General features: G+C 45.8%; 1 protein-coding gene across 1 annotated transcript; it reads right to left on the bottom strand.

Annotated features, from left to right (window-relative positions):
- LOC109892165 (dapper homolog 3-like) lies at positions 1 to 26,273 on the bottom strand. The gene is made up of 4 exons (XM_020484601.2): positions 25,809 to 26,273; positions 12,222 to 12,351; positions 6,362 to 6,490; positions 1 to 2,590 (listed from the first exon to the last, which is right to left on the bottom strand). The coding sequence occupies exons 1-4, from the start codon at positions 26,055 to 26,057 to the stop codon at positions 873 to 875; spliced, it is 2,226 nt and encodes a 741-aa protein (XP_020340190.1). The 5' UTR covers positions 26,058 to 26,273; the 3' UTR covers positions 1 to 872.

Genomic DNA, 26,273 nt, shown 5'->3' with positions numbered 1-26,273 from the left:
GATGGTCGAGAGACAAGACTGCTGTGGTCCCTAAAGGTTCCATGGTCCCAGCTCATTTTATTTACAGACTACATTCATAAATACAGGAGTGTGTCCGCCACACCACACAGGTGAGCATGTGCAGAGGAGGGCCACTTTCCAGGCTACATTGCAGACATGTGCCTGATCTCACAACACCTGGATACTGTAGGTGTGTAACATATCAGCTAACCATATGTTATGATTTAGCAATCTGATGCCTGACTGCGTTACGCAGTTGATGACATGGCATGTATCCATTGGTTGATGCAATGCAATGTCTGCCATGTAGTCAGCCTGGAATGCAACCTAGGCTACAGACACGTTAATGCCGAGACACAGGTCACATCACAGGGCTCATATCATGTTCACAGTACTCTCTGTTTGTCGGGAGGGAAAGGGGCCTTTTTTGGAAAGGGTGCAAGGTCTTTTTAGAAGGGGGGGATGGGGGTGCTTAATCTCTGGATCCCAGTTTTGTGTCCACTTCAGTCACTCAAATGACCACTAGCACCAAATCAAGCCACAAATCATATTATCTCAGACCTCAAATGGCTGGGCTCAGGCAACAGCAAAAAGCTGCACTGATCAGAGATCAGAGTTTAGAGCTCAGGCTCAGCTCTGTGTTCAGGAGAGTTGTTGGCAGATCCGAGGCCTGTGAAGGCTGCACTGAAAGCTAAAGAATCTATGTATGCATGTACAGTTAGGCAGTGCACTGAGTTATGTTTGCTGTCTTATATATCCGCTGCTCTCCAAAAATTACAGTGCTACTCCTCAAAGGAAACCATGTATAGCAAGAGTCACTAAAGTGTCTTAATCCCCACTGCTGATTCTCCACACTGGTGCAGGGTAGCGCTCTAAACGGTGGTCATGATTTTGAGGGAGCCAGTGCGGAAGCGCAGGATCTTCTTTTTGAGCGCATGTGAGGCCTTGATCTTGACGAAGGCTTTGGGCTGCAGGGGGGCCCCAGCCGGGGCGGAGGGCAGCGTGGGGGAGGAGAGCTGAGGGGGCAGCTGCTGGGGCCACACCAGACCGCCGCTCTCGTCTGAATCGCTGGACAGCGAGCTGGAAGCTGGCGTGTCGGCTTCACTCAGACTCGACTCAGACTCACCCTGCCCCGGGTGCGTGTAGCCCTCCTCGGGCCGACACAGGTACGTACGATCCCGGTCCAGGTACTCCAGATGGGGGTGGTGGGGATGATGATGGGGCAGGGGGTTGACATAGGTGTAAGGTGGGGGCCTGGGTTTGCGGATGCGCCTGGAGCCATGGTCGGCTGGGGGCATTGGGGTTGGCTGTGGAGGCTGCTCGGCTTCGTCCTGGCTGAGATCCAGGGTGGAGCGCCAGCGGCGGTAGCCGGCGCTGCCCGGCTGGGGCCTCTTCCCCTTGGACTGGCTCCCACGGCTGCTCCCTGACCCTCCCCCGTCTCTCTCCACCGTGTTGTACTTCCGTTCAGGGACCCCCCTCTGACCATTGAGACTGTTCTCTGACTGGGACCTGCAGGCCCGTCTTCCTGGCTTCTTGGAGCCTCCCGGCCGCTCCATCTCTCGCTCCCTGTCCCTGTCCCTCTCTCTCTCCCTGTCTCTTTCTTTCTCTCTCTCCTTCTCCCTTTCCCTCTCTTCACTGAAGCGACACTTCTTGGCAGCAGCTCTAGACTTGGCCGGCTGCAGCTGCTGTGGGGCCGTCTGCTGTTGGGAGCCTCTCTCTGGATAATAGGTGCCCCGGCTGGGTTTGGGCCCCTTGTGGGAGTGTGCAGAGGCTCTGGTGGTGGTAGCCCGGAATGGTTGGGCAGGGATATACTGGGCATTGACCAATTGCTCGTCTGGCTGGGGAGGCAAGCGTGATGGGGGCAGGGCCGGGTAGCCATTGTGGAATTGCTGGGGTGAGTCGGGCTCACTGCTGCTAGGTTCCTGGGATGGAGCTTCACCGCAGGGGTAGTCCAGGGAGGCAGAGCAGGTGTTGGCCAGGGGGGTCCGCCTGAATTGGGGGTAGTGGGGGTGGGGGTGCTGGTGGTGATGGTGTGGGGGGTCCTCAGGGACCAGGGCTATGACTGCAAAAGGCTCCTGGTCCAGGCTGCGGCAGGCCCAGGATGGAGGGGGACGCTCGTAACTGCTGGGGGAAACCGCAGCAGTGGCGTGGTGGGGATTGGAGTGGGAGTGATGGTCAGGGATGGAGTCAGTGGCTGGCCGAGGATCGGGTTCCTTGCGGCAAACGCTGCTTTGGCGGGCCACGGTGATGGCGGTGCGGGCCTCATGCAGACCCAGGCTGGTGCGGGGCTTGCAGGGCCGGAGGGGCAGGGCACGTCGCTGGATCAAACCCAGGATGTAGGTCTCCACACGCTGGGCCTGGCGGTAGTCCTCCTCCGTGGGCTCCCCCTCCATCGTATCTCCCCCCAGCTCCACCACTCCTCCAGGCCCCTTGCTGGTGTCCCAGGGCCAGGCCTCGTCTTCCCCCTCCCCTTCGCTAGCCCCTTCGGCGATGCCCTCCAGGGTGGGGTAGGGGGCTGAGAACGAGCGGGGGATTGTGGGGCGGGACCCGGATTCTGGCTGTCTGTCCCGATTGGCCCCGAAGAATTCCCCTGGAAAACAGAACCAGTAACACGGTTATAATCAGACACAAAAAGATTTGGGATTGTGACACACAGAGAACCCCACAGATATAGGCTAAGGCTGCGTCTAAAGCGTGATTTTGTAATCACTGTCAAAAACGTACAAATCAATGGTTGTTGGCGCACTAGAGAGCATCTGTAAAAAAAAAAAAAATCAGCTTTGTCACCTGATCCACCTAAACCCCTTAAAATATTATTGTAACCCTGCAGGTAAACAAATGTTTCTAACCACAACTGAGACTTAACCCTTATCCCAGATGAATTTGACCAAATTTGTCACTATTTGCAAAACACGGGTGCTGGCTAAGCCAAGGGACTAATACAATAATACAAGGATGTCATGGGTTGTGCTTGTTTCACCAGCCATCAGTGCTCTGTCTATGTGTATCCAATGTATGCATGTGTATGTTGTTGCTGTATGTGTCTTGCTGGTGACAAATCCAATTTCCCCACGTGGGATTAAGAAAATGTATTTAATTAAATTCAATTTACACTCTTCAGAGAAAGAAGGTGCTATCTAGAACCTAAAAGGGTTCTTTGAGTGTCCTCATAGTCGTCACCAACCGGTCAATTGTGATCTCCCTAGAACCAAAAAGGGTCCTACCTGGAACCAAAAAAAGGGTTCTCCTATGTGGACTGCTGAATAACCTTTTTGGAACCTTATTTTTTTTTTAAAACAGGGTAGGTCGTGGGAAGTAGGTAAACAAACCCACTAGTGTGAATGAGCAAACATACACCAGGGACCATGGACGTAGCCCTAGCTGTGAGTACAATACACACAGCTGCAGAAACACCGGACACTGCTTATTGTGGCCAACGGTTACAGACAGAACACAGGCTGTGTTCTAAAAGGCACCCCATAGATGCGGTAAAGAGGTCGAAGGAACGCAGACCGTGGGGTATAGAAGAAGGACACGGATTGGCGCACATTCAACAAATATGGATATCAGTCATGATTGATGTATCGTAGCAGGTCCACAATGTGGTAACTCGACTCCGATTTGGATATAATATTTGGCTGTTTTCGCTGCCTAACATTTAGAATAACCTTTTCAGGTTTAGAAGAAGTGACTGCTATGCTAACTCCTGTTCGAATAAGCTGGTAGCATAGCTAGCATACATAAATTGGTGTTGGTAGTCAAAGTCGTTTGTAACTGTAATGCAGTTGATTGGTGAAATACACATATAAACAATAGCCTTAATAGCCTTTCCATGGCATTTCCATTGTTGTGGTCGTGTTTGACTGATCTCTTTATCGCATGTATTCCCTATTTATACAATGGGTGGGTCTAATCCTGGATGCTGATGGGTTAAAACCGCATTCCAGACAGTGTCTATTTCACAACTACCACCGGCTATGATGGTGAAATGCCGATTTACTGTTCCATCTCACTGCGCAATCTACTGTCCTATGAGCTCATCCACTGTAAAAAATACAATAAAAATGTAAAAGCATCTGGACATTATTTCCCATTTCTTTAAGCCTAACATTTGTTTTTCAACAGCGGAAATGTGCATAAACCTTGCTGACTGCCTCTCTGACCTTTGCAACATTGTTAACATTTTGATTTCCACCTCATCATAGGAAGTGTACGGACAAGACAAACAACAAGTTGGTCTGGTTGTCATAGTAACATACATTAACTAGCTAGCTCGCTCAGCTGCGGGGATAACAACGTGAAGGTATTGTTTCATTGAGTAACATCAGTTCAAATGAAAGTTTTTTTTTGTTGTTTTTTTCAAATGAAAGTATTTTTGAAATATCTGCTACAGCCATTTAGCTTAGATAGCTAGGGCCTAGGCTAGCTTGGCATAGAACGCACAGAACTAATGAGCAGTCGGCTTGGCTGGCAACGATGCCAATAGAATGAACAACCAGATGGCTTGGCTGGCAGCAATGCCAATCGAACCAAAATGACCAGCCGCCTTGGGTAGCAACCCTAAATTGTGTTGGCGACTATGTTTCATGGAAGGAAGAAAATACCATGAATAAATGAATCAAAATCAAGTTTTTAATGAAAATATGTCAATCACTATTTTAATATGTTGGTATACTGTTGTATAAAATGCCCTCGACTTCATCCCGGGTCTAACAACACCCGTGCCAATATATCCTCCAAACCACGGCTTCTAGGGCATTATCACTTAATGAGTGCACTACTTTTCAACAGAGCCCGTAGCAGCGCAGACACAGTGTTCTGTTGAATCCTCCTTACAGATAGAATAAACAGCTGAGGTAGGACACCGGGGCTCTACTCAACTCTATGTCAAACTAAAGTAATGCACTATAAAAGGGTATTGGGTGCCATTTTGGGACACAACCTCTGTCTTCCCTAAGCTAGTCTGCCTGTTTCCCACTGGGAAGCATTCCTTTAAGTAACATCAGCTAGCCACAGTCAAGGCCAGACCAACTAACCTGCACCTTAACATATTACTGTCTCCTGTATCCTGATTTATGTCTGGCATTGTGTGTGTGTGTGTGTGTGTGTGTGTGTGTGTGTGTGTGTGTGTGTGTGTGTGTGTGTGTGTGTGTGTGTGTGTGTGTGTGTGTGTGTGTGTGTGTGTGTGTGTGTGTGTGTGTGTGTGTGTGCGTGCGTGTCTCTAACATGGTACAGTGGGTCTTTCTCTTTCTGTTTTCTCTCTCAGACTGAGTATGCACACGGCAGCCATGTCTAAATCCCATGACTATAATCAAGGCCTCTACATAATCACGGCAGGACAGTCCACTGATGCAATTACACATCAAAGCCAGAACAAGCAGACTCTCCTTTCACCCCTCCACCAGCACAACCAGTCCCCTCATTCATCTAAGTCACTGGGCACAAGATGTCCCCTTTTTTTTACAAGTCCCTTATACAAAACATTGTGTCCCAAATAGTAACCTATTCCCTGTTTAATGTACTATATTGGAAATAGGATGCCATGTGGGATGCAGCCACTGATTTTAAATGGACATTACATCTGCCAAACTTTGATATTGGAGTGCATTGTCCAGAAAATAAAAGTACAATGCAATACTATACAACTTAAACATGTGTACCTTTAAGAGCACGTCTTCCTAATCTAATAGCTAGAAGCCAATTACGGAGGGGAACTCAAGTAGAAGAGAATCCATTAGTATAGGTCCTTCGCTTTAATGCAACCCAAAGAAATGGGTTTGTGTTTGTTTTGCCGCGCGTCCAGAACTCGTTATAGTCTGGGCTATTTGGGAGCACTGATTGAGTCTGATGGTGTCTGGCTCTAATGTGCTTCTGCTGGCCGCTGCTCTATGGGGGACTTAGTGCCAGCTTGGCATCATTGTTGGCATCATTGTTGCCATCTTGTACTGTCTATGTGGACTAATATACATTTAGTAACTATGCGGTCTGACCTAATCAAACAGATGCCCAAGAATATAAATGGATATTGCTCTATATCTGGGTAAATGCATTTGCTGAGCAACTGTGACGTTATTGAAACTGAATAAAAAACACGAATAAAATCCATTGAATTCTTCGCTTAGGTATGCCTGTAGGCTATATTGATTGTACTGCATTTGCATGGTGTGTTTGTCACAGGAGGTTGGTGCCACCTTAATTGGGGAGTACGGGCTTGTGGTAATGGCAGACGCGGAACAGTATCAACTATATCAAACATGTGTTTGATGCTATTCCATTTGCTCCATTCCAGCCATTATTATGAGCCGTCCTCCCCTCAGCAGCCTCCACTGGTGTGTGTGTGTGTGCGTGTGTCGTCACTTACCGGCTGATTTGGGCCTGTCGTTGGCGTAGACCATGCGGATGGCTCGGGCAGTGCTGGGGGAGGGCTCTCCAAACCCAGAGGAATCAGACAGACCCATAGGAGACAGGTGCTCACTCAGCTCATAGAATCCTGCAAACACATGTATACAATTTAACAGATGTTTTTATCTGAAGCGACTTACAGTAGAGTGAATGCATACATTTTTCGTATGTGTATGAGGTCCCTGCGGGAAATTAACCAACACAGCCTTAACTTTGCTACCTCCATGCTCTTACCAACTGAGCCACACAGGGCCAATACCAGTCACGTCTCAGCCAAATGACGATTTGGGAGTACTGGTATGCAAGTGCAACAGTCTGTAGTTCCTGTGGATAGTTGTTTCTACAGTTATTGGGTATGCATACATTGTATTGTTTACTTTTCTTATGAACCGGAACACTAACTGATTTGAAAAGAAAGAACCTGCCATTTTCATTTGTATCTACCACTTTTGAAACTTTGTCAGCTGTAGGTGGGTGGGTCCATCTTATATTGGCCTCTCTATAGATTGAATTGTAATCTTTTTAGTGAGCCTTTCCTTTTTTGTTTATTATTGTCTTTCTCAAGATTAAAATTTGGGTCCCAGAAATAGCGACAACAGAGATTTGAGCTGGTAGTCAGGTCTGGATCAAAAGAGTACCCCACTCAAAAGACTCACACAGCATTTATTTGTGTGTGACTATAGCTGATGAACATTCAGTTATGAAGACAGGACTGTTAGCAGATATACTGCGGCCTTGTATCCCAAAGTTTTTCCATGTTGAAAGTGAACGGCAGGTTAGTCATTTACGCATTCCTCAAGGCATTTGATGCCTCTCAATGTTTCCTTTTTTAAACTCTCAAGGCTTCTCAAAGTGTTTTTCAATGTGCCATCCTCAATCTCCAAATCGCCAGCCGGCTGTGCATACTTTGAGGTAATTGACCCAATATTAGCCGTGGATTTTATACTCCTGGCATCTTCGGCTGGAGCTGAAAGTACATTTTCGTTGGACGGCTTACAGCTCTTCAAGCCAAGTCATTTTAAACTCTCAGCAAAAATGCTCCCTCGGAAAACTGAATGCATTTATCAACTTAATGTGGGCTTTGGAACTGTTTCCTGCTTTGATTCACAAAGAACACAAGCAGCGCAGCCCTAGACAGTCCCTCAATATCAGTGGAGGCTTCTCAGAGGAGGAAGGGGAGAACCATCGTCCTCAGTGAATTTCATAAAAATAAAAATAGTGAAATATAAAAAAAGTTATCCTTTACAGATAAAACTAAACACACTCACATCACCAAATAATAGATTAAACCACATTGTTTTGCAATGAAGGTCTACAGTAGCCTCAGCAGCATTCTGTAGGGTAGCACCATGTTATTGCCGGAGGACAGCTAGTTTCCGTCATCCTCTGGGTACATTGACTTCAATACAAAACCTAGGAGGCTCATAGTTCTCACGCCCTTCCATAGACTTACACAGTAATTATGACAACTTCCGGAGGACGCCCTCCAACCTATCAGAGCTCTTGCAGCATGAACTGATTATGGTGTACACCCAATCAAAGGATAAGAGAATGAATCTAGTGCTGAAAGCATAAGCTACCGTTAGCTAGCACCGCAGTGCATAAAATGTGGTGAATAGCTGACTCAAAGAGAGAGAAAGACAATAGTTGAACAGTTTTGAACAAATTAATTTCTTCAAAAGAGAGAGGGAGAGAGATATTTTGTTGTATGTTTTTTTCACTTTCACTTAGCTAGCGAAAACAGCTAGCTAGTTTAGCCTACTCAAACACCCGTCTCAAACAGAGAGGAATGCTAGCTAGATCGCTATGGCTATCCAACACTGGAACTCTTCCAAGTCTAAGCTTTTGGTTTTATTAATTTATTGCCACCCGCGGCTCACCCATGTAACTGCTAACACTGCTTACTGACTGTACTGCATGATTGTAGCGGGTTTACTACGAGTAGCTATGTTGACTATGACTTTAGCTAATAATGGTGATAATGATGTAGGCTGTGTAGCAGTTAGCGGTTATGATGTGAAGGTTTGGCTTGGAAAGGTTTTTTCGCCTGGTTACAGACAGCTGATGTGTTGTGCACTGAAGTCCAAGCCAGGGAAAAGATGAGAGGAGGAGAGCGCATAAATGCGAGAAAGATTATAGCTACAATGATCAAAGTGATCAGGATGTTTGTATGTGGCCACTGTGACAGTGAATTGTGTTTGCGTTTGATCATGGGTGTATTCATACCGCCGATTCTGTTGAAAAACGTTCTTACACGGAAGCAAACAGAACGAAACGGGGATAAACATACTTGCATTTTTCCAATAGAAACTCTAGTTTTAAACTTTTGACGAATTATCACACCCTAGATCAGCTAGATGCAGGCAAGAGTGTGCAAGGTGGTATTGAATGTGTCACTCACTGTCTGTCACCTTGATTACTCAAATTTCTCGCTACCTGTGCACCTAAGTTGCAACATGCCATTCATAGGCTAGGTTGTAGTACCCTTAGGATGGGTAAATGGAACATTTGAGTTTCATGTAGTAGCTAAAACCAATCAATTTTACATTGAGCTGGGTGAATGGAATATGAATGACAGTCAACCAATATGCTGTAATAGAAATAAGGCCATGGTCAGAACAATTATTATCGTCCTCCCTCATCTTAAACGACACCGACCGCCACTGCTCCAAAAGGACTATTGCGAAATATACAGTACTATACAGTAAGAGTGAGGTGAGTTAGAGGTGAGATAGGGGTGAGATAGCTATATGGAGCAGTAATAGGCCCACTGTGGGGTAATTTAAGTTACCATTCTAAAATAGAGCAGACGTGTCTGCCTGCTTTTGTTGCTGCCAGGCTACCAAACCACCTCATATAATGATGTCAGCCTCTGAGCCGTGGACAGAAACTAGATGGGCCTTGGTAATCTCTCTCTCTGCCTCAGCATCAGATGGTGACGTGCTCAGATGGAACTAGAGCATGGAGGGTTGGAACTAGAGCAGGCTCATGGTTAGGCCTATCCCCGCTATGTGTGAATAGTACCTTGACTTACTTACTCACTACCATGCATATGTGACAGACTGGGTTGGAAGCTGGGTGTCCTGCTCACTACAAGACTGTGTTAGCCCACTGAGCTAAATACTAGGCATTAGCTTATCAAGTCAAATCAAAGTTTATTTGTCACGTGCACCGAAAACAACAGGTGTAGACCTTACAGTGAAATGCTTACTTACAGGCTCTAACCAATAGTGCAAAAAAGGTATTAGGTGAACAATAGGTAGGTAAAGAAATAAAACAACAGTAAAAAGACAGGCTATATACAGTAGCGAGGCTATAAAAGTAGCGAGGCTACATACAGACACTGGTTAGTCAGGCTGATTGGGGTAGCATGTACATGTAGATATGGTTAAAGTGACTATGCATATATGATGACCAGAGAGTAGCAGTAGCGTAAAGAGGGGTTGGCGGGTGGTGGGTGGCTGGTGGCGGGACACAATGTAGATAGCCCGGTTAGCCAATGTGCGGAGCACTGGGTGGTCGGGCCAATTGAGGAAGTATGTACATATGTACATGAATGTATAGTTAAAGTGACTGTGCATATATGATAAACAGAGAGTAGCAGCAGTGTAAAGAGGGGTTAGGTGGGGGCACACAATGCAGATAGTCCGGGTAGCTATTTGATACCTGTTCAGGAGTCTTATGGCTTGGGGGTAAAAACTGTTGAGAAGCCTTTTTGTCCTAGACTTGGCACTCCGGTACCGCTTGCCATGCGATATTAGAGAGAAAAGTCTATGACTGGGGTCTTTGACAATTTTTAGGGCCTTCCTCTGAAACCGCCTGGTGTAGAGTTCCTGGATGGAAGGCGGCTTAGCCCCAGTGATGTACTGGGCCGTACGCACTACCCTCTGTAGTGCCTTGCGGTCGGAGGCGGAGCAAATGCTCTCGATGTTGCAGCTCTAAAACCTTTTAATGATCTCAGGACCCATGCCAAAACTTTTTAGTTTCCTAAGGGAAATAGGCTTTGTCGTGCCCTCTTCACGACTGTCTTGGTGTGTTTGGACCATTTTAGTTTGTTGGTGATGTGGACACCAAGGAACTTAATGCTCTCAACCTACTCCACTACAGCCTCGTCGATGAGAATGGGGGCATACTCGGTCCTCCTTTTCCTGTTGTCCACTGTAGTTTCCTGGCACCTCCCGGCTAGGTCTCTGACCTCCTCCCTATAGGCTGTCTCATCATTGTCAGTGATCAGGCCTACCCCTGTTGTGTCATCTGCAAAGTTAATGATGGTGTTGGAGTCGTGACTGGCCATGCAGTCGTGGGTGAACAGGGAGTACAGGAGGGGACTGAGCATGCACCCCTGGGGAGCTCCAGTGTTGAGGATCAGCGTGGCAGATGTGTTGCTACCTACCCTCACCACCTGGGGGCGGCATGTCAGGATGTCCAGGATCCAGTTGCAGAGGGAGGTGTTTAGTCCCAGGATCCTTAGCTTAGTGATGAGCTTTGAGGGTACTATGGTGTTGAACGCTGAGCTGTAGTTAATAAATAGCATTCTCACATAAGTGTTCCTTTTGTCCAGGTGGGAAACGGCAGTGTGGAGTGCAGTAGAGATCGCATCATCTGTGGATCTGTTTGGGCGGTATGCAAATTGGAGTGGGTCTAGGGTTTCTGGGATGGTGTTCATGTGAGTCATTACCATCCTTTCAAAGCACTTCATGGCTACAGACGTGAGTGCTACGGGTCTGTAGTCATTTAGGCAGGTTGCCTTTGTGTTATTGGGCAGAGGGACTATGGTGGTCTGCTTGTTACATGTAGGTATTACAAACTCAATCAGGGACATGTTGAAAATATCAGTGAAGACACCTGCCAGTTGGTCAGCACATGCCCGGAACACACGTCCTGGTAATCCGTCTGGCCCCCCAGCCTTGTGTATGTTGACCTGTTTAAAGGTCTTACTCACGTTGGCTACGGAGAGCATGATCACACAGTCGTCCGGAACAGCTGATGCTCTCATGCATGCCTCAGTGTTGCTTGCCTCGAAGCGAGCATTGAAGTGATTTAGCTCGTCTGGTAGGCTCGTGTCACTGGGCAGCTCCCGGCTGTGCTTCCCTTTGTAGTCTGTAATAGTTTGCAAGCCCTGCCACATTAGACGAGCGTCGGAGCCGGTGTAGTATGATTCAATCTCAGCCCTATATTGAAGCTTTGCCTGTTTGATGGTTCGTCGCAGGGCATGGTAGGATTTCTTGTAAGCTTCCGGGTTAGAGTCTCGCACCTTGAAAGTGGAAGCTCTGCCCTTTAGCTCAGTGTGAATGTTGCCTGTAAATCCATGGCTTCTGGTTTGGGTACGTACGTACAGTCACTGTGGGGACAACGTTCTCGATGCACTTATTGATGCACTTAAAGCCAGTGACTGATGTGGTGTACTCCTCAATGCCATCGGAAGAATCCTGGAACATGTTCCAGTCTGTGATAGCAAAACAGTCCTGTAGTTTAGCTTATAGGAGCTAACACAAGTCTTCTGTTCTTGGGTAAGGATACTCATCACGCAACCACCCCCGTTACACATAGTAGATCACACCATTTACACTTTCTGTCATACTACCGACAATGGCTGTGTTTTGTTTAGCAGAAAGATGATAGATTGAACAAATGGCTTACGGAAAAGTTTGCAAAATTCTGGTAACTTTACCATCACAGGTTTTCCAGAAATCCCAGTTGGAGGATTCCCAGATTTCCTGCTTGCTCCCTGTTCCAGGAATCTTGAAACCGTGATATCTGGAAAACCTGGGAATTTTGCAACCATACTCAAGGGTCCAATGTGTGTAGTGTTATGTTACCTGAGCGGGGCCGATTGTCCACCATGTCAGTCAGGGGCTCCACTGCGTTATCCGCTGTATTAACCCTCAGCTTTCCAACCTGCTGCTCCAGAGATGCCATCAGACCCCAAGGACTACACTGTAGACTGTTCTGGAACACAAAGAGAGAAATAGAATCAGGGTTAGAGACTGTATTTGGATGTTCTACACACACACACGCACACACGGTCTCATCTCCCAGGGTCAGAAACAAAGCCAGAGACAATACCAGATCGCAAACAACCTTCACATTTGCAGACTGCTATTACAACACGCGGCAGGTAGCCTAGCGGATAGAGTGTTGGGCCAGTAACCGGAAGGTAGCTGGTTTGAATAACCGAGCCGAGGTGAAAAGATGATGGGCCCTTGAGCAAGGCACCTAACCATAATTTTCTCCAGGGGTGCTGTACTACTATGGCTGACCCTGTAAAACAACATTTCACTGCACCTATGTGACAACATATTTTTTTATGAACAAAACAGTGGAATAGTAACATGTCATTCCCCCCACAGGCAGATGTACACTGAGATACAAGGATATACATACACGGTTGCGCATGTACACACACACGGACACACACACACACACAAAGCTTCTGCCAAATCTCTCAAACAAATGGTTGGTGAAGGATGGGAACAGCATCGGCTTTGGAGGAGGTTAAAACTGTCAAAACAACAGGCCTCAGCCTTCGCCCCATGAGCGGCACAGCAGTACCGAATATATTACAGAAAGAAGGAGAACCAGAGAGAGAGAAGAGGGAGAGGGAGAGAGGGGGGAGTAAAATACAAGACAACCACTCTCAAATCTCTTAGTGAAGCATTATAGGGGGCAAACCTTGAGCATCTCCTACTCAATCAATAAATAAATTGCATAATCAATCAACCAATCGAGCGTCCATTTACCGAAATGCTCATAGCAGGGAAGCGAGGGAGAAAGAGAGAAAAAGAGAGAGGGGGTAGATAGAGTGAGAGAGGGCAAATGAAGGACACAACTCAACCCTATATGTGTACAGAGTAAGATGATTTCTCCAACCTTACATGCTTACCATGATCTAAGACCAAATCTAAAAGTTTCCATATACACATTGAACAGTAAAGAGCTGATTTCTAGCACTTAACTTGTTCTAATCAGTTAATATATCGCTTTTCGACCATTAGGATTGTTCTGAAAGACAGCTTATACACATCTTGTTGGTTCAGGTGAGGGATAAAAATACAAATTCAGCATTGGGAGATGACTTACTTTTTCTAGGAATGTCCGAGAGGAGATAGTGGGAGCAAGGTTTTAATCACTGCTGAATCACACAAACACACAAAAACACACTGCTGGCTCATAACATCGGCATGGTTCCACCAGCTGAGAAGGCAGAAAAGCCTACTGGGTAATATGGCAGAGATAATGTGCCATATTTTATACAGAGGAGAAAGAGAGGGGGAATTATGCTGATGTCAGGGGCATACAAGCTGACACTGACAACACACACCTGCACACATTGTACATGTCAAATGCAAACCCACACTTGCACACATTTTACAACCCAACACACACGACACACACACACAGCTGTTAGACTCGCCAGGGGAGCCAAACATCTGATGAAGTGGGGAAGGTTTCCACAGTGCAGCTGAGAACGAACTGGGCATCCCTGTTTGAATCAGGTATTTCTCACCCAGTAAAAAGTACCATATAAAAGCAGGGGAGCTGTGGGATGAAAACACAGGCATGCTGATCCATCCAGCTAAACATGGGGAACTTACTGGAAAGAAGGGCAAGAGGAAAGGGTAGAGGCTGAAATGGAGGAAGAGAGGAAGAGTTGGGGAGAGAGAGAGGAGAGAGATGTAAATAGAGAGAAGGAGAAACAGATAAGAGAGAGAAGAGAGAAAGACCATCCTTGTTTTATGTTTGCTTTGACAATGTAAGTGCTCTAACTTTCTAAATCAATAAGGTTTTTTGAATTCAATTGAAAGAGAGAGATCAAGACAGCATTAAATAGAGAGATGTATCTTTTCATCACAAATTCGTTTTTTTTCTGTTAAATGTCAATCACTCTGACAAAATGTCAGCTCCAAAACTGTCACCCCCTTCCTATAACCCTAGTGGCCTGTCCTTTCCCCCTTCCTCTCTCCCCTCCAGGGTTCCACAGTGGAGCGATTCATCGGACAAGGAGCTGGCCCCGCCACTCCAGTCAGGGGCAGGGGTGGTCCAACAACCTCAGGGAAGAGGGGGGGGAACAAGGGATGCAAACATACCACCCTGGGATGTCAGTCTCTCACTACCCCCTCCACCATTTCTCTCTCTGGTAAGACTGAGTCAGGTTTTGTGCTCAGAGGAACTCTAACTGCTAAAGTGGAGGAGGAGGAGGAGGAGGAGGGAAAATAAGTGGGAGGGTAAAGATGTTAGAGTGGGTGATTGATGAACACTAACTAATTTGAGGGTTATCAGGGTAATAATGACGTCGGAGCAGAAGGCAGATGTTTTACGTGCCCCCAAGCGATTGTGTTTTTTTGTTTGTTTATCTGCGTTGTTTGTAACTTAACTTTGTACTATTTTTGTGCATAATGTTGCAACTACCGTCACTTATAACCGATAATAACTTCTGGACATGAGGACTGCGATTACTCACCACAGACTAGCGGAATCCTTTTTCTATTTTCACGACTTCGACGAGACCGAGGCGGAGGACATACAACTCCCTCGGGAACAGGCCCCGACCCCAGTGATCTGCGTGAAGAGGCGGCGGAGAAAGAGAGGCCGGAGGGCGGGCTGCCTTCTGAGGAGTAGGAGGCAATCGAATAAACCCCCACACCCCTCAATTCTGCTCGCAAACATGCAATCTTTAGACAATAAAATGGATGAGGTATTGGGAAGATTAAACTACCAACGGGACATTAAAAACTGTAACATCTTATGCTTCACAGAGTCGTGGCTGAACGACGACAATATCAACATACAGCCAGCTGGTTATACGATGTACTGGCAGGATAGAACAGTGGCGTCTGGTAAGACAAGGGGAGGCGGTCTATGTATTTTTGTAAACAACAGGTGGTGCACGATATCTAAGGAAGTTTCGAGCCATTGCTCGCCTGAGGTAGAGTTTCTCATGATAAGCTGCAGACCACATTACCTACCGAGAGAGTTCTCATCTATATTCTTTGTAGCTGTTTACATACCATCACAGTCAGAGGCTGGCACCAAGAAAGTATTGAATGAGCTGTATTCCGCCATAAGCAAAAAAAGAAAACGCTCACCCACAGGTGGTGCTCCGAGTAGCTGGGGACTTAAATGCAGGGAAACTTAAATAAATTTTACCTAATTTGTATAAACATGTTAAATGTGCAACCAGAGGGAAAATAACTCTGGACCACCTATACTCAACACACAGAGATGCATACAAAGCTCTCACTTGCCCTGCATTTGGCAAATCTGACCATAATTCCATCCTCCTGATTCCTGTTTACAATCAAAAATTAAAGCAGGAAGCACCAGTGACTAGATCAATAAAAAAAGTGGTCAGATGAAGCAGATGCTAAGCTTCAGGACTGTTTTGCTAACACAGACTCCAATACACCACATCTGTCATTGACTTCATCAATAAGTGCATCAATGATGTCGTCCCCACAGTGACCATAGGTACATACCACAACCAGAAACCATGGATTGGGTTTGCATCCGGACTGACCTAAAGGCTAGAGCGGCCACTTTCAAGGAGAGGGTCTCTAGCCCGGAAGCTTATAAGAAATCCCGCTATGCCCTCCGAGGAACCATCAAACAGGCAAAGCATCAATACAGGACTTAGATCGAGTCATACTTTGGACACTGTGTTAACAACCCTCCAGGCAAGCTTCAATGCCATGCAACTCTGCTTCCGTGGCCTCCAATTGCTCTTAAATACAAGTAAAACTAAATGCATGCTCTTCAACCGATCGCTGCCTGCACCTGCCCACCTGTCCAACATCACTACTCTGGACGGCTCTGACTTAGAATACGTGGACAACTACAAATACCTAGGTGTCTGGTTAGACTGTAAACTCTCCTTCCAGACCCACATCAAACATCTCCAATCCAAAGTTAAATCTAGAATTGGCTTCCTATTTCGCAACACAGCATCCTTCAGTCATGCTGCCAAACATACCCTTGTAAAACTGACCATCCTACCAATCCTCGACTTTGGCGATGTCATTTACAAAATAGCCTCCAATACCCTACTCAACAAATTGGATGCAGTCTATCACAGTGCAATCCGTTTTGTCACCAAAGCGCCATATACTACCCACCATTGCGACCTGTACACTCTCGTTGGCTGGCCCTCGCTTCATACTCGTCGCCAAACCCACTGGCTCCATGTCATCTACAAGACCCTGCTAGGTAAAGTCCCCCCTTATCTCAGCTCGCTGGTCACCATAGCATCACCCACCTGTAGCACGAGCTCCAGCAGGTATATCTCTCTGGTCACCCCCAAAACCAATTCTTTCTTTGGCCGCCTCTTTCTTTGGCCGCCTCTCCTTACAGATCTCTGCAGCCAATGACTGGAACGAACTACAAAAATCTCTGAAACTGGAAACACTTATCTCCCTCACTAGCTTTAAGCACCAACTGTCAGAGCAGCTCACAGATTACTGCACCTGTACATAGCCCACCTATAATTTAGCCCAAACAACTACCTCTTTCCCTACTGTATTTATTTTATTCATTTCTTTATTTTGCTCCTTTGCACCCCATTATTTTTATTTCTACTTTGCACATTCTTCCACTGAAAATCTACCATTCCAGTGTTTTACTTGCTATATTGTATTTACTTTGCCACCATGGCCTTTTTTTGCCTTTACGTCCCGTATCTCACCTCATTTGCTCACATCGTATATAGACTTGTTTATACTGTATGTTTATTTTACTCCATGTGTAACTCTGTGTCGTTGTATGTGTCGAACTGCTTTGCTTTATCTTGGCCAGGTCGCAATTGTAAATGAGAACTTGTTCTCAACTTGCCTACCTGGTTAAATAAAGGTGAAATATATATATTTTTTTAAATACTACACCGGCTCTAATGCTTGTCGGATGTGGCAGGGTCTGCAAACCATTACAGACTACAAAGGGAAGCACAGCCGAGAGCTGCCCAGTGACACAAGCCTACCGGATGAGCTAAACTACTTCTATGCTAGCTTCGAGGCAAATAACACTGAAACATGGTATGAGAGCACCAGCTGTACCGGAAGACTGTGTGATCACACTCTCCGCAGCCGATGTGAGTAAGACCTTTAGACAGGTCAACATTCACAAGGCCGCAGGGCCAGATGGATTACCAGGACGTGTACTGATTGCATGCGCTGACCAACTAGCAAGTGTCTTCACTGACATTTTCAACCTCTCTCTTTCCGAGTCTATAATACCAGCATGTTTTAAGCAGACCATCATAGTCCCTGTGACCAAGAACACTAAGGTAACCTGCCTAAATGACTACCGACCCGTAGCACTCATGTTTGTAGCCATGAAGTGCTTTGAAAGGCTGGTCATGGCTCACATCAACACCATCATCCCAGAAACCCTAGACCCACTCCAATTTGCATATGCCCCAACAGATCCACAGATGATGAAGTCTCTATTGCACTCCACAATACATCGCTGGGGCCAAGCTTCCTGCCATCCAGGACCTCTATACCAGGCGGTGTCAGAGGAAGGCCCTGAAAATTGTCAAAGACTCCAGCCACCCTAGTTATAGACTGTTCTCTCTGCTACCACACAGCAAGCGGTACCGGAGCACCATGTCTAGGTCCAAGAAGCTTCTAAACAGCTTCTACCCCCAAGCCATAAGACCCCTGAACATATAGTCAAATGGCTACCCAGACTATTCACATTGCCCCCCTCCCCTCTCCACACCTCTGCCACTCTCTGTTGTCATCTAAGCATAGTAACTTTAATAATCTCTACCTACATTTACATACTACCTCAACTAACCAGTGCCCCTGCACATTGACTATGTTCCGGCACCCCCCTGTATATATTGAATATTTTACTGCTCCTCTTTAATTACTTGTTACTTTTATCTCTTATCCGTATTTTTTTTAACTGCTCTGTCAGGGGCTCGTAAGTTAGCATTTCACAGTAAGGTCTACACCTGTTGTATTTGGCACATGTGACAAGTACAATTTGATTTAATTTAGTACTACGACAGATAGTTCTGGGCTGGAACAAAAGCCTGCTAGAGCAGGGGAACACTTCCCTATTCTCCATGTGAACTAAATGGATTGTAAGTGGAGTTGACTGGTGCACTTGGAGTGTTAATCCGAGGATATACGTAGGACCAGAGCCTTTGTAGTTTGACCTGTATAGGGTTTACAGAGGTTTGATCTTAGGGATTACACATAGAAGCTGTGAGGTGTATGTGTGTATAAAGGAAGCAAGTGCCTATTGAACCGATGCGGTCTCACATGAGTTGCTCCTAAACCCACACACAGGTCCTTTTATCCAGCGCATGCATGACATTAACTCAGGTAATTCTCGCACGCACGCACCCCACACGCACAAGGCTGTGGTAGTCTTGCGGTTAAGAGCGTTAGTTTAATAACTGAAAAGTCGCTGGTTCAAATCCCTGTGCGAAAAATCGGTCAATGTGCCCTTGAGCAATGCACTTAACCCTAATTGCGCCTGTAAGTAGCTTTGGGACCGGTTTCCCAAAATAATCTTAAAGCTCAGTTCAGCGTTAGAACCTTTGTTTCCAAATACCATCATTATTAACGCTGAAAAGGCTCATAATCTAAAACATATTAATAAACAGCAATTGCCTTGAGTTACAGTAAAGCGTCTTTCTCTCCCCCTCCCCTACCTCACATACAGTTCATCTCCCTAGTCTAAATGATTCAAGCCATCTTTAAAAAGTGATTCAATCTAGATGCATTCTCCCTGCAAGTTCTGGGAGTCTAGCCTAACTCCTAGTACCTCTCCTGAGGGCCTCGAACCTTCCCATATTTCCTCTAGTTCGGCATCATCTTGATGTGGCAAGTTGCTTCACATTGCTTCTTGAATGTAAAATATATTGAAAACTTGACTGCTGACAATCAAAACATTTTGGGATTGTATCAACAGTGTGTGGACTAATGAACAAAATACCAAAATATCGTTTTGGAGTGGGTTTATCCTTTAATAAAGTATTATATTGCTGGGTTACTATGGGCCCTGGTCAAAAGGAGTGGACTATATAGGGAATATGGTACCATTGGGGACGTGCACACAGAGTTTCCAGAGTGGTGCAGCTGAATGAAGTCACATTGTGCTTAACTGTATAGACTTTTTTGCTTTGTGAGTTGTTCAATAGTGTGCACACACCCGCATTCACACACTCTCGCTCAAGCACACGCACGTGCATACAGACCACACTGGAGGGCACAAAACCATCCAGCTCAAACAGAAGCCCCCACACTGTGCAGTGTGCTGTGGTGTGGTGCGGTGTGGAGCAGTGTAGTGTGTGTGAGTACGCGGGAGGCCACGCTGCCTTTGTGCAGGGCCCTCTGACAGGTCAAATCACAGTGGTGTGTTTGTGTTTGCTGATGACGGGGGCCCCCAAAGGGCCTGCTGGAAGCACCCAAAGTAAAATCAACTCTAACTGTGCATCCCAAATGGCACCATATTCCCTGGGCCCTGGTCAAAAGTAGTGCACTATAAAGGGAATAGGATGCCATTTGGGACACCGCCTTAAGCTTGTTAGGTAAACCAAATGACGTAACACCCCTAGCGTTGTCACGGCAACAAAGTGAGGTGCCTTCTCCATAAGTGGGATAGAAAAAGAAATTGAGGGGAAAAGGACAGGAGAGAAAAAAGGAGATATGTTTCCCATGCCAATAAAGCCCCTTAAATTGAAATTGAATTGAGAGAAAGAAGGAGAGAAAGAGAGAGTTCGGAGGAGCGACTGAGTGAGAGAGATTGAAGGCAAGTCACACAGCAATCCCCTTAGAGCAACACTAAATCAATCTCCACAAGCATCTCCATCTCCCTTAATCAATTATTCAGCCCTCTCCTATCCCTTTTTCTCCCTTTCACACTCCCCAAACAAAACACTCACCCTAACAGACAGACACCAGCACTACAATACAATACAACTTCCTATCCCTTTCTACCCAGCTACAATACACCCACAAGCATGCTCCATTCGAGTCCACACACACTCCTCATCCCGGCTTCCACTTATGTTTCTCTTCAGGCAGGATTCCTGTGCAATTAAACCTTTTGTTCCCATCAATTATTAACAGCCTGCATCGCGGCTCACTGCTAACAACCGCTAACAGCTTCTCTCAGCACTGAGTACGGCTAATTATGCCCCTGCTTTATCCTCCAACTCCCAGCAGGGGAGGGAAGGCAGCCTGCTGCTCAGCGAAGCCTAGCAGGGAGCCCTGAAGCTGGGTACTGAGGTTGGTAGTCGGCCTCCGTGGAGCTGGGGGGGGGGGGGGGGGGGGGGGGGGGGGTGGTGGTGATAGAGGAGATCCATAATTATGTTGCACGTATTTTCACCTCAAGCCAACATGGGGGTTCTTTTCAGGAGGTTGGAGATGGTGGGGGGTTCGAGGTCAAGGTTGTCATTAGCCATAGATTTGGGATCAAATTACTCCCTTATACAAACCATTAGGGGAATGGAAAAAGATCTGACCCTACGTCAGTGGTTTGGAGCTTCTACCCACTCCCCTCATCTCTGGAACTGTGTGTAGAGGGAGTAGGGTGAAGTTGTCCATAGACACTAATGGTTATGTTTAGGATTGGGGAGGGGAATCTGATCATAGATGTGTACCTAGGGGAAACTTCACCCCAGATTGTGTCTAGAGACCCCACAACAAGAGAGAAGTGACAACAACCCCCCTTCTCTCTCTCTCGCTCTACTGCTTTGATTCTGTACACACACTCGCTTGACACTCCACAATGTTTACCCAACACAGCTAGGCATGAAACACACACAAAACACACACAGGCTACGCAAACACACACACCCACCCACACACACACATTAAACATTAGAGTAGAGTGTGAGTGTCACAATATGAGAAGCTCCGGTGACACATGGCCACACAGCTGCAAGAGGCTCCATGGGGGGGCTTACAGTACAGCCTGCTAATGGGAGGACAAACACATGCACATTCACACACACGCGTGTGCCCACACACATACACACACACAAACATATTATGTGAATAACATTCCCACACATACATTGATATCACATAGCAGCACTGATTAGATATCACAAATACAATACACACAATCTGTCCTCCAAACCCCCTCCATGTACACACACAAACACATTCATCCGTTTTATCTGTTAAGCACACACACAAACACACACTTTTCCTCTGAAATGGGGACCATATGTGATTTCCCAGCTGTTATCTGTTTTAAGATGGCTGTCAGCACCACTGCCTCAGGAATAAACCTGGAGGGTCTGCTCACACACAAATACACATGCACACACACACACACAAACTCATACGCACATGGCACGCACACACACCTCCAACCTTAACCACATGGCAGCATCTTCCTCACACACACTCAACTTTCTCCTGTGACACACACAGACACATGCCCACACACACAGTCATACAAACAAACACACAGCAGTCCCTTACACCTGGCCCTGGTTATTGCCTTATCTTTATCACACTACAGACGGAGAATCAAGCACTGTTTGGTTATGAATCAGGCAGATGTGAGGTCTGGTCTAAGAGCAGGCTATCTGCAATGGGTCAGCTTGGATGTGTTCCAAAAAACACCCTATGCCTTACATTCTACTTTTGACCAGAGCCCCATATGTTCTGGTCATAATTAGTGCACTATATAGCGAATAAGGTGCCATTTGGGATGCACAGCCCTTTATGTGGGGAGGAGGTCAGATGGCAAAATCCTTATTCCCTATTGATTGACCTATACGTAACTTAATGAATAGCTCCTCCATTGGAGATCTGCTCCCAATGATGAATTTGTAACATGTAGGAAAGCATTTGGAGAAATAGTGATTGCCGATTTTTTTGCTTGGTGCATATATTGTGGGCCAGGAATAACTTGTGCTGCGCTGATTAAGCATTGGACAAAAATGACTTAAAATTGAGAATCTCCGGTGAACATGCTTTTTAGGATTAGGCTTAATCTGGGCCCCGAAACGGCATGGCCCAATATCTTTCTTTTATGTAGAAATAGTCATATAAAATCATCAGCTAGTCATACTGGATAGTCCACATAATGAACATTTTGAAGGATTTATTGTTTAAAACCCACAAAGACAATCCTTCAAAAATATTTCAAGCATTAGCGCCTAACCAAATTGCCCACAAGGTGATCATTGAGTGAGTTTGTTTTGCATGACTCACTATGTGGACCAATGGAATGGTCTAAAACGCGCAAACCTCGACCACCCGGGGCACCGAACGATGCAAAATGAACAACACAATGGCCTATCAATATTCCAGTTAATCTGTGGCTATTCTTCACACAGTGTCCCGAAGCGACTGAGAGAGAGACAGAGATTTAAAGTGACCTCTATATAGGGGTTGTGTGCAAGTCATGCGTGTCGTTTTTCAGTCTATATTAGATGGAAAGCTAAAAGGCAAGGAAACCATTTAGATTACATTCACATACAATTTCTCGCTTGATGCTGGAGGCAATTTTTAAGATGCTATTTATAGGCAGCGAGATAGTTCATTGCCGTGGCAAGCAAATTGTATTTAACATAAAATATATGTTTCAGGGGCCTCTCGGGTGGCGCAGTGGTTAATTTAAGGGCACTGCAGCGCTAGCTGCACCCTAACCGGCCGCGACCAGGAGGTCCGTGGGGTGACGCACAATTGGCCTAGCGTCGTCCGGGTTAGGAAGGGTTTGGCCGGTAGGGATATCGTGCACCAGCGACTCCTGTGGCGGGCTGGGCGCAGTGCACGCTAACCAAGGTCGCCAGGTGCACGGTGTTTCCTCCGACACATTGGTGTGGCTGGCTTCCTGGTTGGATGCGCGCTGTGTTAAGAAGCAGTGTGGCTTGGTTGGGTTGTGTCTCGGAGGGCGCATGACTTTCGACCTTTGTCTCTCCCGAGCCCGTACGGGAGTTGTAGCGATGAGACAAAATAGTAGCTACTAACAATTGGATTCCACGAAGTTGGGGAGAAAAAGGGGGGTAAAATATATATATATATATGGTTCTTATTTTAGTAGCCCGTGGCAAATTTTCTAAGCCATGTCCAGGTTATCCCCATATCACCAATTTAATCAATGGAGAAAATAATACTTTATGCAAAATTTGCACATGTTGTCCTGTCTTGTTTGTTTACCAATGCTATTGTAATCCATGCTTTATGGAGACCACCCAAGACCATGATGAGGCGATAGCAACACTTGCATCAAGTACAGCACTTGTAGCCTGACAACTCACAGCAAATTCTTCCCCTGCTCTGTCATTTGCAACATACTTTAGTCTGAGACTGCAAATCCATTGAAGTTGTTTGTGATGTACTGATGTGCAGTTCATGAACGATTTGTTCTTTTTTAACTACTCTTTTTACTGATTCGAGAGTCATGATTTGTTTTTCTGAGTGACCCGTTTCATTTAAGTTGTTCATTTCACCTGCACGATGGGAAAATAGATCATGCTGCCGGCAGCAGAGAGAAGAAACAGACTGATAGTTGATCGCGTGGTGCAAGAATGAATGCAATTAATTGAATATTGAATGTTATTATAGACACCGCTTTGTAGAACCAAAACATAGATGGCCTCTGCTCAACAAACTGGAACTCGAGAGCGAACCATTTGGGTGGCTGAAGTCCACGGACAATATTGTGCTCATCACCCTCACGGCAGACAAGCAATGCACTCCGCCAAGAGTCGTTCACAATCTAGTCCGGTTGCGGCCACAACCAGACCTCGTTTCAAATGTTTAAAAAAAAGTATATTTGTTGTATGACTAGCAATCAAATATAAATAGTTTAAAGCCCACGTTTACAAGTCTCCGTCAGAAAGGACGGCTCCAATAAGCCCCCTATGGTGAAGGACATGTGAGCGAGAGGCTTGTAGACTCTTTCGGTTTTTCGAGTTTTCAGTTCATCATTGGCCGATAGGGGGTCCTGTGTGATCTGGGCATTACTGACTCAAATGAACTAAATGAGTCGAAAGATTCATTCTTTTGACTGAACGAGTCGAAAATTTCAAGAGTCAGTAAAAAGAGCTGATCTTCCCAACACTTTTATGGTGACAAGGGGCAAGAGGGGCTTGTACAAAGTCATCAGCGATTGGATCGTCTCCAACCAATCAGAGTATCAAAGCTAATTACGTATTTTCTAACGGCCAATGCTATCCGGAATCTTTGGGAAGTCCCTACCCTAAACCCTAACATTAACCCCTACCCTCACCCTGACCTTAACTATAATCCTTACCTATAATATATGCTATTTAGCTGACACTATTAGCCAAAACGATTAACAGTCATGAATGTATACATTTTCCATATTGATGGCCTCAGTGGGTCGCGAAACCTACGATCCTGGAGTTGTATGTGCCATGCTCTACCAACTGAGCCACAGACAACCAAACTCGAAACCTTAACCCTTACCATTTTACATTTCAACTTCAATGGGGTAGGGATGTCCCAAGGATTCTTGATAGCAAGGATAATTTTCAAACGGCCACTTTACCTACATGTATTCTGGCTCTGGCCCAACCCATCGGTTTCTGGACCAATCAGATGGCCACGAATGTGTTCTCATTTGGTGAAGGGTAGGGAAGGTAGTCAGATCAAGACTTATTGCTGAGAATAAACTAATATCAATGGGCATGGCAGTGTATTTCTAGAGCAAGGAGTCTGGGTAGCCAGGCAACATTGCTTGGTCAATGAACAACTGCCTGTGCAATGACTGCACAAATATCTTAAATTCTAAAAATATTTTAACATGTGTTTTAGGCATACCTAATTAAGCCTAGGTAATTCTTAGAATTCGGCCAATCTCTCTTAAAAAAGCAGTCAGGAGATAACCTGCAATAGGCCTAAATAAATAATAATCAGAAAGATAAATACGAATTGTAAAACACAATAAAAGATATGGAGATATTATAGTTCATCATAGGAATATTACCAAGTAGGCTAGATAAATAATTGACAGGTGTCCCAACCAATGGTGGACACTAAGATTATCCCCGAAACTATGAACAACCTTCAGGGTCGATGCTACAGTATGATGGTGGGCACGGTCCGACCTTTTCAAAACAAGACTTATCGAAAATATAGCCAGGTGAACATATTTTTCGAAACAGCTTCAATAGACAATGGAATGAAAAAACACAAGCGCAGAATACACCAAGTTTGCCTTAAATGGTCACCCGCGCTCTGAGCACACTCTATGTGGGTGTCGGGTCAACATTTGTGATGGTACTGTTATTCAGCACAGATACACTAGGCTATGAGCCAATTTAATTCCAAGAGCACGAAAAGCATAACCACGCACTAATACCAAATTGATTTAAAAAATGTCCAACAAGAGACTATGAATTAGATCGATACGAAAATGTTTTCTTATCGATTTAATATGCAATTTTAAGTCAAATACGAAAGTCTTACCGGCTGGCGCCTATAACTCAAGTCCTCCAGCGCACAGTTGGCTGTGTCGGGAGAAGGCCGGGTCGGTTGGAGGTTGCCCCATGCCGGGCGTCCTGGGACAGAGTCCCGGATGGAGAGGGCGCTGAGCACTAGGCATTCCTGGCTCTGTTTCAGTAGCTCCAACTCACATATACCGGCCAAACTCGCCTCAAGGCGCTCCTTATTCCGTCTGCGCTCCGCTGTCATTGGGAAAGAAAACGCTCCGTACATCGTTCTCCTTGCTCTTTGACTCTTCTCCGATCGTTTTTCAGGCGTTCCTTCCTATTTAGTATCCAAGTACGGATAAATATTCTGCATATATTCTTTAATTTCAAAGTTACTTCAGTCTTTGATATTCATGATATTCGAAGTAGCCACAGCAAGCGTTAGGTTACAGCTGCGCAACATTGTAGCCAGTACCGAACCCATTCCTCCTGCTGGCTCAAT

The sequence above is a fragment of the Oncorhynchus kisutch genome, linkage group LG6, assembly GCF_002021735.2.
Source record: "Oncorhynchus kisutch isolate 150728-3 linkage group LG6, Okis_V2, whole genome shotgun sequence".
In the NCBI taxonomy this organism is placed as follows: Eukaryota; Metazoa; Chordata; class Actinopteri; order Salmoniformes; family Salmonidae; genus Oncorhynchus; species Oncorhynchus kisutch.
Note: the sequence above shows the minus strand (reverse complement) of the source record. Positions and strands in the feature narration are given on the sequence as shown.